Source organism: Polyergus mexicanus, unplaced genomic scaffold (genome assembly GCF_030449975.1).
Source record: "Polyergus mexicanus isolate NDT 795.1 unplaced genomic scaffold, iyPolMexi1.0 SCAF_1, whole genome shotgun sequence".
Lineage (NCBI taxonomy): Eukaryota > Metazoa > Arthropoda > Insecta > Hymenoptera > Formicidae > Polyergus > Polyergus mexicanus.
The window spans coordinates 1,575,076-1,588,223 of NW_027223321.1; the positions used below are offsets into that span (position 1 = coordinate 1,575,076).

The window sequence follows — 13,148 nt, forward strand, 5'->3', positions numbered from 1 at the left end:
CTTCGAGCGGATTCGATCAAAATCAGGATAAGTCACAAAAACAGGTGCTAATATAAATATATTCGAGAAAGAATCTCGTATGCATTTTATTAATAATAATTATATTGACTATAATTATGACCGATAATTCTCTAAATTATATGCAGGTAACATCTGAAAAGGAGAATTCAAAGGATCAAGGTTTAGAATCGGAAAAAAAATCATCATCGAAGGATAATGGTAATAAATGTAGATTCTCTTTCGTTCGCTTCATCCAAGATTATAGCTCTGAAATAATTACATACATATTTTAACATTTATATTTTACAGATTCGACCAAAGATACCATCAGTGCAAAGGATGAAGCTCTTAAAAATCCTTAAGACGTGGAGCAACTTGCCTTATATAAGAGTTCTAAAAAAAAGATATATTCCCTAACAATATACAAATATATATGCACTATTTCGTATATATGCACCTAGACTTATAGATTGTATAACACACATTTTGGAGAACATCTACCCAACATTTGTTTTCTTTGGCACTTTATTAATGCAAATATATAACAATTTACGAAATAGTATATACAGAGTCTTATGATAATATGGCATATTGAATGGTAAATATAATTATTCTTGTGTAAACGATATGTCACAATAATGGACACCATTAGAAATCTCACATAAACGTCGCCTTATATATAATGGATTTTCGTCTTCCCAAACGGGTATAAGATTTATAGGCACGCATTATCGACATCATTGAGTAAGACACAGTGGTATGAAATCAGAATAATAAATACCATTCGACATCTTCAACGAGAATGTAATAAATGAATTTAATAATCATAAATTGAAACATTACCTGATAGTTGATTTTGCTATATTTTTGCATAGATTTTAAACTTCTGCATTGAATAAAAGAGATATCATTTAAATGAAAAACTAACAATCGACAAAATTATAATCATTCTAATGAGGTTCCATAGATTATAATCAACAATATAATAAATTAGAAAACTGTGATATAATAGTATCTGAGAAATGCAATTTCCTGTATTATATTACACAAACATATACATAATATTTGAATAACTGTCGCATATCTTACCTTGCTGTACTGCATACTATCAATCAATATAAATAAATCAATGTAAATAAATATTATTAATAGAAAAATTTAGATAATTATAGCACACAAGAATATAAATATATCCGAGTTGCTAAATATGAGTTGATATTTTACATAGCAATTATAATATGCAAGTTTAATAATTTGTCGTAATATAAAATCTTGCCAGAAATAAAATTTCTCAGCTTGCATTGTGTAGAAATTTGTTCCTATATATAAATTACACGTGACTTTTAATTTACCAAACAAAGGAATGAAGAAATCTCTTATTAAATATATTATTGCATCACGAAACACAATTTGCACATACAAATGTACAAATTCTAATAAACATATAATACATGATAGCAATTGTTATCATAGATGAGATGAAATATGATATCATAATTGACTAACAAGCATTATAAAAAAAGTCATTAAAAACGTTAATGAATCTAAATATCTTATACTTAACAAAGTAAAGACAAAATGCTGCAAGGTTTCGCAATATGCAGACAAGCACCATCATTATATAGAATATTATATGTGCAACGCGCTATATCAATGCCTTCAAGAATCATTTTAAGTAATTCTTATGAAAATTGATTTGTTAATATATTACATAACCTAATATGGAAGTATAACAAAGTTTGAAGTTGCGCGTACGCATTAACTGATCCTAATCAGTAGTATTTCTTTTTGTACTTACGATATCTCTCTACTTCGGATTGTCTCCGTAATTGATTTATAAGTTCCGTTGGTACATACCATAATTTGTCGACGTTATTAAGTAGAGCTTCCGTTACCTGACAGCATATGGCAGCCATGTTTACTTGAGCAGTCAGATCGGTACGGTCCCGAGGATGAATGTAGCGGGGTGGAAATATCGACGGTGCCACTATCATCGCCACATTGTGTATTGACATTTTATTTGATGCTTGATTTTCAATGACCAATTTCAAGAAATTCAATAATGCCTCTAAAGTACACCGATGTTCGACAGGTAGCAATAGCACCAGCAGATTAAGAGAGTATATCAAGTCATTGGGATTCTTTACACCTATGTATAAAACATGTAATAAATTATTTTTTTAAATTTTTCTTTAGTGTATAAGACAAATAATCTGCACTAACCATGACTTTGATAAAAAGCGTCAATCAATTCGACAGTGAGAAGAGGTTGTGGCAAGTCACGTAATAATCTTTTTAAAACAGCTGATAAATCGTGGCACGGAGTACATTTAAACAATTTGTCCATCTCTTTTGGCTTACAATAAAAGTCTGTTTCTAGTTCTGTACAAATAATCTCCACCTGAAAAATTAATAATAATATGTAAATAAATATTATTAAAAGTATTTTAATTAATAATTATTTTCCATTAAACACTTTCTTTCTTACTTTCTGCTTATGGCCTCCGACACGAAGAATACCTTCTTCCTTTACTCCACGTTTTGTCAGTTCATCAAGAATCTTTTGAAACACTAATGGTATGTTATTTTCTTCACTTGTTAATTGACTGTCCCTGAGCAATAGTGTCGATAAAGAAACGCCAAACAAATTTCCAGCTACAAATATAAATGGATATATAACAAGACAGTTTTTGATACAGAAAGGGTGAAAATATGCTTGCTTGATATTATGTACTTTTCCTCCGTCGTTTATTGGGTTTTCGTCTCGTGAGCGGTATATTATATTTATCGAAAATCGCCGTGAGCTCAAGCCACAAAAGGGGTTGCAATCTTGTAAAATCTCTTTGCGATAATAATTCTACATCTTGCCGAGCATAATCGTCATCAGCTACTAGATTATCGGAAGACCATTGAGATTTGGCTTCATTGGTTCTGCACATTTCCTCGAAACTAAGATGACCGTGTGATGATGTGCGACTTAATGGACGAGCTATTAGGTTTTCATTCGCCGGTCTAGTCAAGCCATATAAACTGCTGTGACTTCGAGTTACTGTTGCATGACTTCCCGCACTTCGTCTAAGATGGTATATTATTGATGACTATTGGAAAAAATATTTTGACAATGATTAGATAAGTAATCGTTTTAAAATTACCGAAGAGTCGATTCCTTTGGTACGGCCAATTTTCTAATCGATTCGGTACTTATGTGTACTGCATTTGCTACATTGCTAGGATCATCATTATTATGTCTCTGAACTGGTCTGGTAATGTGTATCGTTCCCAATCTATGGTAACCGGTCAGCTGAATCCCTTCTGTGTAATATAGGTATATAATATTTTGCATTTCAGTATAAAACTATTTATTATCTTTAAATTATTAAATGCAGGTATAAAAGTAGTAATACCAGAATCATTTGCGACATCCCCTCGCGACCAATTTCCGGTCCTTCGGAAAATCTCTTGTACAGGTGCAGCAGGGATTGGAGTGGACACTTGTACAGAATTAAGAACTGTTTGCGGAGCACTTGGTGTTCTACGAACCGTTGCTTTTCCTTCATTTGACGTTCGGTGGAATATGGATACGAAACTCGGTACATTAGCGCTTTAAATAATTAAAAATAAATGATATACTGCAAGGAAAATAAAAGAGATGTTAACTATATCAAATATTGTAATGCTTACTTTTGATGTGCATCTTCAATGACATTAACTGTCGGAGGTGAAGGAGGGGATGCATTTTCTGGTGTAGCGCCTGGAATAGAATCCAACGAGTCAGGAGTAGCGCTACGTGATCGTGTACCGGTACTGGATACCTTTAAATATAAATATATTTAACACATAAATAATACTTTTTTTAAATAAATTATAGATATAAAATATTTGATATTAATTTAAAAAAAATTAATTTGAAAATTAAAGATGTGTAATTTATGTATTTAACATCTTTATGAATTTATCAACATACCTCTATGTCTTTAAAGACATCTCTAATGTCTGGTTTACGAACACGCTGGCGCTGATTGAAACGTTGCTTAACTGTATGATTAAGCGATCTCACGCGACGTTTCACAGCTTCTGCCTGAGCTCGTGACAGAGGACGTAAAGCTGCGCCTAATTCTTCTGGTTGTACTTCTCTGCCTGCTTTCCATGCCTCTGTCAATTGTCCTAAACCTGCTGCGCGTAACCATTCAGCTTCTTCTTCCCCTTCTGTAAAGAAAATATAACGAAACTATTTACTTCGTATATTCTAATGTGATGTTATATATTACAGAATATATAACAACTTCTTTTAAGTTATCTCTGATATAAAAACCTTTTAATATTTTTGAATATATAATGATTTAAATATATTATTATAATAATACAAACCGTCATAACTACGTGGACTGCATTCTTCGTCTAAATAATCATCTAACATTTTTGTCTCCTCTATCATTTTCTGATATTCCTCCCAGTATTCGAGTAGGTGGCTATCACCTCCTGTGTAGGTGGCACCATGTCCTCTATCCATGTTTCCGTCGTTCTTTCTCTTTTTATATTATTTATCAACTCTAAAGAATCTTTAGGAACATATAACAACTTCTAACAATGTGTCCCTACTTTGATACCTAAAAAGATTGTATTAATCATATCAGAAGCTTTGTTCCCATTTATATCTTATTCGTGTCTTTCTTAGCCTAATCTTGAATGATTCAGAGAGATAACATTAAGATCAACATAGGTAAATGATATTACAAATATGAAATTATCTCTATTATGAATAATATTCTAGAAGTAATACTCTAGGAACTGCATAAAGAAAATAGTATCGTTTGATATATGTGTAATATATATATATATATATAGAGCTATTACTAATTATATAATAAATTTTCTATAAGATGCTATAATTTTAATAAAACTTTCAAATTCGATTAAATATAGTGGTTTGCAAGTAAAAAAAAAAATGCTTAGACAAATGTTTTTAACTTCTTATATCTTCATTTTCTTTGTTTGTTATTGATTCATCAAATAATTTTAGCATATTATATATATAATTTTATTTTTTAAGAAATAGAGACAAATATTCGTGTTATTTTTAATATCAAAATTGAAAGTTTTAAAAACAAGACGAATATCAAATACAAAATTTATATTGAAGGAATTTTACCGAACGTTCACTTTCAAAAAGTTAGCAGTTAGAGAGTACAAACAATAATTCACGATAGAAAATTTTTCTCGAATGATACGTCGAATGTCGTTTCATCACATTCCATAAAACAGAGAAACTAAGCAAACTTGAATAAAGTCGCACACACGTATCATATATACATAACTCTTTCACACAGGTGTGATTTCCAACGCGCTCGTAAACAGCCAACGTTTCTCTTCAACGTATAATCGAATATACGCGTAAAAATGCGATAAGTCCGAAGTCGTCTGTAATTTATTCGTAACACGCACCCGTCTCTCTCTCTTTCGAATAATAATAGGCATACTTAGCGGCGCGTCTTATGTACGCGCGCGCATGTAAACACGCAGCTTCCACCTTCCACACTACACAACACACACAAACACACACACATACATATATATATATATATAACAATATGTATCTTACGCGGCAAAACGCAAAACACGAAATATGTACAGCCGTTTACGGAACGCATATATTGCGAAACATAACCCAATTCATCGTTGCAACTTACATCACACTGCTGATACTGCGACGCCTTTTTCATGAATGGAATACACGCGTCGCGAACGGAATTCCTTTGCTAGGAGCACTTAATGACGTGTGCAGGTGCAGGCTCATCTCGTACTCCGAGATACAGCAGAGTGCGATTTAAACGGAGCGAGAAAGAGAGAGAGAGAGAGAGAGAGAGAGAGAGAGAGAGAGAGAGAGAGAGAGAGAGAGAGAGAGAGAGAAGGACGAAGAGAGAACGAATCGCTGCTGCGCGAATGACACACGCTTTTAATCCACAGCGAGGAGATCCGCTCGCCCGTTCACGCGAGACTCGAATGCAATTTTTCGAGGCTAGCCGCTTCCGAGAAGTCCTAATGTATTCCGCGCGCGACCACGCATCACGTCGGCGGCGGAGGCGGGAATACGCGGCGCGATCGTGCGTGCACTCTTCACGAGACACGCTCACGCGCCTCTAATCGGTTGCATGTCCTCCGAGCGCGCGCAAACACATGGCAACAAAAAAAAAAGTTATGCGAACGCGTTATCCGCAACCTGCTGCGCGCACGTACACACACACATACACAGCATATATATATATACGCGTGAGCATGTGTGTACGCCACTTTTGCTCAGCTCGAGTGACACCTGCGCCGCGGCAATTTCAGGGTTGACGCCATCTTCCGTATTGCTAGAGCAGAAAAGTGGCCGAATTTTTCGGTGCTACTATCGAAATCTGCTGTTTTTCCTAATAATACGCCAATGCAATGAGAATTTATATTACAAATTATTAACAATAAAATGTTTTCTGACGAAATAACAATGTACTGTTACATTTCACTAAAAATATTTATGTATTAAATAATTAAACTATTACACATGTATATTAAAATATTTAATATATTATATATTATTATATATAATATATATATATATATATATATATATATATATATATATATATATATTAAAATAATATATATAATAATTTTAATATATTAAAATATTTATATTATCATTTCTTACTTATTTTAACAATTTTATGTATTACATCTATCGTTATTTCGTCTTACATGTTTGTGTTACATTTTTTTTTATTCCACGAATCAAATGGAGTAAGCGCTGCAATGAACATGATAAAAAAATTGTGAAAAAAAAATGTGAGACATAATCAATCTGAATATGAAAAGGGAAAAAGTATGCGCGAGGAATGCAACTCGATCAGTTAATGCAAAAATTCGTTAATACGAAAACAATCCACAGCTATAATTATGCAAAAAACTCGCTCTAATGATCGTATAAAAAAATTACATTTGCCTTTATTGATTTTACCTTCATTAAGCATTCCTGATCGAGCATAAATATTGTTCGCGGTACAATATCAGCTTACGGTACTGTCGATCTCACCGATTTGCACGCACATATAAGCGTGAAAGTACTCTGCGTTGATACCACTGCTTCGAAGCGAATACATGAAAAGGCAATAGCCTTGTGTGGTAAGATATGCGTTTATATCGGGATGGCCATTCACAGATACTTAACTGCGACGGTGCACGCGTGCGTGCATATATTACAGTAACTTCATGAATCATTAACGTCGAAATCGAGATGCGAGATTCTCGAGGCGAGCAAGCCACCGCGACGCAATTTTCCGAACACTCGAGGAATCTAGGACGTGGTTGCATGGAGTACTTCTCCCTTGGATTTATATTGTATTCATATAATAATTGCTTAATGATTTTATTCCCCGTGTTTCGATAAGTTTGCAGCACGATACATGTTATAACATGGAACTCTGTGATAAAGATTTCTCTATTCACACTTAATACAACTTTATATATTATTATATATACACAAATCGGAATATATATATAGTTTTGTGCAAAACTACAATATATTTTTTTTATTTTGCCGAAAATTATTTTAATCGTGGAGATTATTAAATTCTTGTCCAATTTATTACAAAAATGTAGCTTTGTTTAGATTAATATAATCAATATAGATATATACATGTATATGATTACACTATTCTTTTAAAAAATTAACATCCTCTTCCTTTTTCTGCTCATAAAACAAAATATGTATCACTAGCCAAAAAATTTTATTAGTCTTGCAACTTTGTATAAATCAAATAAAACATGATTTGATACAAAGTTACAATATTCTAATGCTAAAAAACGTGGAAAAGGAAAACGTAAAAAACATACCGAGACACAGAATATTGTAACGTGCAACAATCTTAAATATATCCTCAATTTAACTTCTGTTAGCACGATTACCCCATCCGCGACGATGCATGTCTTTATATTCATCCATTGCGCGTGCTTGTTCGAGGTGCTCGGGATCATCTTTCTCCTCCATATGTTCCTTCAAGATGGCTTCGTCCTCTTCGTCGTTGGCGCTTAGTTCTTTATTCATTGTGTCTTGCAGACATCGAGAATTTGTTGCATTACGCTGTGACGGATCGGGCCAACTGGAACGACATCGCATATTATTATTTGCCTTTTTGCCAAAATCGCAAAATAATAAAAACATGTTTATTAAGCATAATATTTACTTACTCTCCATCTCTGACCCTTTGTTCATAAAACTCTTCAACTGTTAAGACTGGTAAACTTGGATAACCTGCTCCAAAAACTTTTTTCTGTACCTCATCACGTGTAATGATGATAGGTTGTAATTTTGGAGCTGGTTTTCGCTTTTGAGTCATATGTGATTTGGAAGCCATAGTATGCATTGGTCCCATTTCTTTCATGTTTTCCAAAATTGTTTTCTCTGTTTCCAAGAAATTCAATTCATCTACTATCTGAACCGCATATAATTTTAGAAGAGTAACAAAGTATTCTCTTTTTATCTCATCATCTACATTTGGATTGTCTAAATTTTTCTTTAAAGTATCCAAACGAGATTCCAGATCTTTCTCTTGCTTATATCTTTGTAACTTTGTATTTCTATGAGTTACCTAAAATAAACAGAATTATATTATTAGAATAATTATATACTATCTGCAATGTGCGATTTGCAACAATTGCACGATAATAGGAAACTAACCATATCTTCCAACATACTAGATTCATCCTTCAATTTATTTTGATTATCTCCTACTTCATTCTTGTCATTATCAATCTTTGGTATTTTGACATCTGTCAGACCATATGTTTTCAACCGTTTCAAAAAGTCCACAAAATAGATTTCTGTTACTTTAACAAGGTGCATTCTGTCATCGCTGCCACATATTTTGGTGGTGAGCTTACCCAACAGAGCTGGTAGTAAGAAATACTTGATATTCTCTGTAGCTACCTCCTCGAAAGTTTCATTGTCACTAAACATATTCACTACAGATACCAGTTTTGTTGCATCTTCAAACATATGCATTGTCTGCCTAATGTCTGACTATGACAAACAGCAAAGAAAAGAAACAAAATGATAGTTTTTATTGCGGTAAAGTTTCACAAAGTTTTGGACTTAATTTAAAAATATAGATTATAATATATTATATATATATATATGTATATAAGAATATTGTTTAAAGCGATTGGTTTCATTATTGCAAAAAGTTTTAAAATCATCATAAATACCTGTATTTTTTGACTATTCGTCGGTTCTTGTGATTTATTAATACTGTTGAACAACTCGAAAGCATTGTCAAATAATTGCGATAACGTTGTGGGATCTCTTTCATCTTTATCAAGATTCAAACCAATTCTCAAATCTTTCGACAAGATTTCTTCTGACATTATTGTCGTTGAGTTATTTTTTTCTTGTGTATAATATTCGTGAATGTTTTATGCGTCGTCAAATCACCGCACTCTTCGAAGCGTTGAGGTTAAGGTTAAAATGATAAACATTAGGTTATAGCATGGACAGAGGAATAAATAACTGTGTAAAAATTCAACTTTTGAAATATGAATTGAAGGCGTATTGTAATTCTCTCTCTGTATTTTACTCTTCATCAAGATTTTCTCATATTACGCCAGTTTATCAGATCTCGAAAGTTTAATCTCTCGAAATTTTTTAAATTAACAAAAGGAGTAAGGATTCTTTGTCCCGATTGGTCAATTGAAAGCTATTCTATTCTACGGATAGAATTTTTGAACGAATGCCGCAGTTCGTTTTATCTCTTTTTCGTGACTCTTAAAATAGCGCGAAATTTGAATCGCTATTTGCGTTACTTCTTGCTGAAATTTAGTCTCCTAATAAATTTGACAATTTTGCGAAGAACAATCAAATCTCTGCAGTCTCAAACAACTTTAAAACTCTTCAAACTAAATTATGCTACTTTTTTATTTTTGGCTATGCCAATTGTAATGAGAGCAACACGGTGAAAAAATATTAATAAAACATTGTATTTAGATTCGCTTTATATACAGACATGTGTTTAACGTATATTTTATCCATCTTGATATCAAAATATAGTTAATTTAGCTTTATTCTTTCTTTGATTTTGTTCGGCAGCAATACTTTTCTCAGAAGCTCTTAAATTAGTAAGCTCCTTCTGTATCTCATCATATTTCATTACAATATTATTGTAAAGTATGCTACCCTTAGCATGCCTAGCCAATGATTCTTTGAGCTTTAATGATTCCTTCTCGAAATGATTTATAGTCTCTGTAACTTGAAAGCTGGCTACATTTAGATTTCTATTCGATTCTGCCTTTAGTTTATCCTTACTTTGTGAGCTACTAGCCGCGTCTTTAGCTGTAAGAGATATTAATAATACTTGAATAATATATATATTAATTATGTTCAATGGAGATATATAATAGGTTATATTTTTTACATGCATCATCATGTTCTTATTTTTCTACTTACGTTTATCGCCTAATGTTTTATTGATAAAGTTAAACACATTTCTGTCCTCTTTTTGTTTTTCTCTTTGATACTGTCTTTCTCTTTGCTGCTCTAATTTTTGTTGTTGCTTGCGCATTTTACGTTCCGCAGAGAACAAATCTTTGTCACCACCGGCAAGTTCACGCAATTCCATACAGTGATCTGACAAATGAAATAAATAATAAATGAAATAAATAATGCATTGCATGACAGTTTTGAAAGATTTAAACAAACCTAGAGATTTTCTTGGTGGCAAGACTGTGGCTTCAACAGGTTCTATTCTACCATCACCCCGTTTTCCAAGACCGGTACCAATTATATAACCCATTTGCATCATTAATTTGCTACCCATACCACGTGTATGCTTTTCCCAATTTCCTAAAGATTCAGTAGGTTGTAATGTTAAAAGAGATTTATGAATCAATTGATCATTCGAGTATGATGATGAATTACAGACAGAATCATCATCAGCACTATCATCAGAAGTATCCGACATTTCTAAGTCTGTGTCATCTGTAAATATATAATAAACATTTTTTATTACAATATTATGGAAAAAATGGAAAATTATGCTATATAATAAATCTTTAAGACATTCTTACCAAGAGGTAAAAGATCTTGTAACCTAGATTCCATGATTTTGCCACTTGCTTCAAACTTTATTCTATACTCATCCCCATCTTTTTCAGGTAATTTTAAAATCACGGATCTATGCCATATATTGTTTTTTTGTTTAGTTAATACCCTGCTTCCCATTTTAATGCTATGAAAATCAGGTTCCCTACAAATCATAAAAGTTATGTCAAAATAAATATTAAGTATAAATAATAAATAAATTTTGTAGGTTAAGAGAAAATATACTTGTATTCCTGTAGACTTGAAAATGGTACAATTTCGCCATGAGAATAATGGCAACTTTCATCAGAAAACTTGCAATTGCCATCAAGAAAATATGGGCATGGAATCATTTCCTTGTGTGTTGGATTGAGAAAGAATACTCGAACCTGATTAATAATAAACCAAGTTTAAAAATTAAAAGAAAAGCAAAAATATATGTTATAAGATCTAAATTATTATTGATAGTATTAATAACACAAATATACCTTAATATCATGGATATCTTTAATTGCCTCGTCATTGTTTTTATAAGCAGAACATACCATAGCATTATGGTAACCTCTACCACCCCAAGTACTACCATAAGGGGCCTTGCATTTCATACCCTCTAGCTCCTTCAATTCATCCTACAAGATCAACTTGCACCGTATAATTGTGCCATTGTTATGACATAGAGAATAGTTGTATACTGACTTCAATGCTACCGGAAGCTGCGGTAGTTGTATTGTCCAGTTTTGTACTTTCACTGTCATCCGAAAAGTTTTCAAGCTCTGCCTAATGGATTTAAGCAATATATGTTTACAATACAGTTATGCATCAAAGCTTTCTCTCTCTTTCTCTCTCTCTCTCTCCTTCCCTTTCTTCTTTTTCTCTATTTTTGCTTTATAATTTTACATATTAAATATAAAATAATAATATTTGAAAATTATAAAAATATGCTGTAACAAACTCTTATATAAGTCATGCTTCATAGTATAATCTTTTTTTAGCTGATTTACAATTGCATTCATAAGAAAGAAAGAAATAAAAATAATAAAATATTCTGGTTCTGTTAATAATTAATAATCGTATTTAAAACAGACCTTGAACAAGGCATATTCTTTATCCAATAAATTTTCTGTCTTATCATCAGAATTGTCATCTCTATTTTTGTTTATTATACTATCTCCTTCAAGATTTTGTAAACTCTCTTTTGTCAAAGAAATGAGTTCCTCAATATCAGATTTCAGGCTGAGCAAGTTATCTCTATCAGATCCTATTGGCGTTGCAGACAATGTTGTGTCTACTTGTGACAGCTGCAAATATGTAATTATGTAAACATAAATAGATAGATTATGATAAATAAAAAGAAAAAATTATAAGTAAAAGAAAAAGTATTACAATAGATTTAATTTATATGTCGAAATAATATTTTTTTCATAAACCGTTACTATACCTGTGTCTGATATTGCTCGATGGCTTCTTTTAAACTCTTCGCGTCTGTCATATTGCTATCAGTAAGTACATGAGAATTATCGTGCAATGTAATTAAATCATATAAAATGCTTTTTTTATAATTATTGACAGCAAAATTTACGTGGAACAATCCATTCCTCTGTCCGTTGTAAACTCCAGACAGCTTTACCAATCTATCTCTCTTTTCTCATTCTATATTTCTCTATTACAAAAATATTCCTAAATATGAGACCGTTTTCCTAGCTGGTACACGCTAGCGCTAACTAGATTCATTTTAGAGTCGGTGGAACTACATGGCCAGATCCACTTTTTGATGCCCTGGTAAAACGACCCGTTTTGGTGCATATCCGTGCTAAACACATTCTGCTAAACACAGATCAAAATTGCAGAGAAATATAATAGATTTATTAATTTTTTATTAGCTGTGCATGCTGTTTTGCCATTTTAGTATATACTATAGTGATAATAAATTATAATTAAAGTATTTATATATATACGCGCAAATAAAATGAAATAAATGTTCTTAAAAAATTTTCCTTTTCTTTTTTTTTCCAAAGATTAGGATTCACCAAAGCCTTCAAGC

General features: G+C 32.2%; 3 protein-coding genes across 6 annotated transcripts; all 3 read right to left on the reverse strand.

Moving 5' to 3' along the window:
* Positions 1-53: 53 nt before the first annotated feature.
* Positions 54-6,286, reverse strand: Conu (Rho GTPase-activating protein conundrum). 3 transcript variants are annotated; one of them, XM_070310960.1, is made up of 10 exons: positions 5,316-6,286; positions 4,369-4,607; positions 3,965-4,206; positions 3,682-3,812; positions 3,405-3,601; positions 3,153-3,312; positions 2,735-3,075; positions 2,489-2,655; positions 2,224-2,401; positions 54-2,149 (listed from the first exon to the last, which is right to left on the reverse strand). In XM_070310960.1, exons 2-10 carry the CDS (start codon positions 4,508-4,510, stop codon positions 1,773-1,775), a joined length of 1,935 nt encoding a protein of 644 aa, XP_070167061.1. In that variant the 5' UTR covers positions 4,511-4,607; positions 5,316-6,286; the 3' UTR covers positions 54-1,772. The 3 variants fall into 3 exon arrangements, with proteins under 3 accessions (XP_070167061.1, XP_070166918.1, XP_070166992.1); XM_070310817.1 differs by having other exon boundaries at positions 5,150-6,286; XM_070310891.1 differs by lacking the exon at positions 5,316-6,286 and having other exon boundaries at positions 4,369-4,797.
* A 1,583-nt stretch (positions 6,287-7,869) lies between these two features.
* On the reverse strand, positions 7,870-9,690 carry Tap42 (immunoglobulin binding protein Tap42). 2 transcript variants are annotated; one of them, XM_070311084.1, is made up of 4 exons: positions 9,241-9,690; positions 8,714-9,055; positions 8,224-8,624; positions 7,870-8,135 (listed from the first exon to the last, which is right to left on the reverse strand). In XM_070311084.1, the coding sequence occupies exons 1-4, from the start codon at positions 9,397-9,399 to the stop codon at positions 7,919-7,921; spliced, it is 1,119 nt and encodes a 372-aa protein (XP_070167185.1). In that variant the 5' UTR covers positions 9,400-9,690; the 3' UTR covers positions 7,870-7,918. The 2 variants fall into 2 exon arrangements, with proteins under 2 accessions (XP_070167185.1, XP_070167273.1); XM_070311172.1 differs by having other exon boundaries at positions 8,714-9,051; positions 9,241-9,331.
* A 332-nt stretch (positions 9,691-10,022) lies between these two features.
* On the reverse strand, positions 10,023-12,694 carry LOC138937859 (zinc finger CCCH-type with G patch domain-containing protein). Its single transcript, XM_070304511.1, has 9 exons — positions 12,546-12,694; positions 12,193-12,405; positions 11,804-11,884; positions 11,596-11,736; positions 11,354-11,496; positions 11,095-11,273; positions 10,727-11,005; positions 10,475-10,654; positions 10,023-10,360 (listed from the first exon to the last, which is right to left on the reverse strand). The coding sequence occupies exons 1-9, from the start codon at positions 12,594-12,596 to the stop codon at positions 10,068-10,070; spliced, it is 1,560 nt and encodes a 519-aa protein (XP_070160612.1). The 5' UTR covers positions 12,597-12,694; the 3' UTR covers positions 10,023-10,067.
* Between the last annotated feature and the right edge of the window lie 454 nt (positions 12,695-13,148).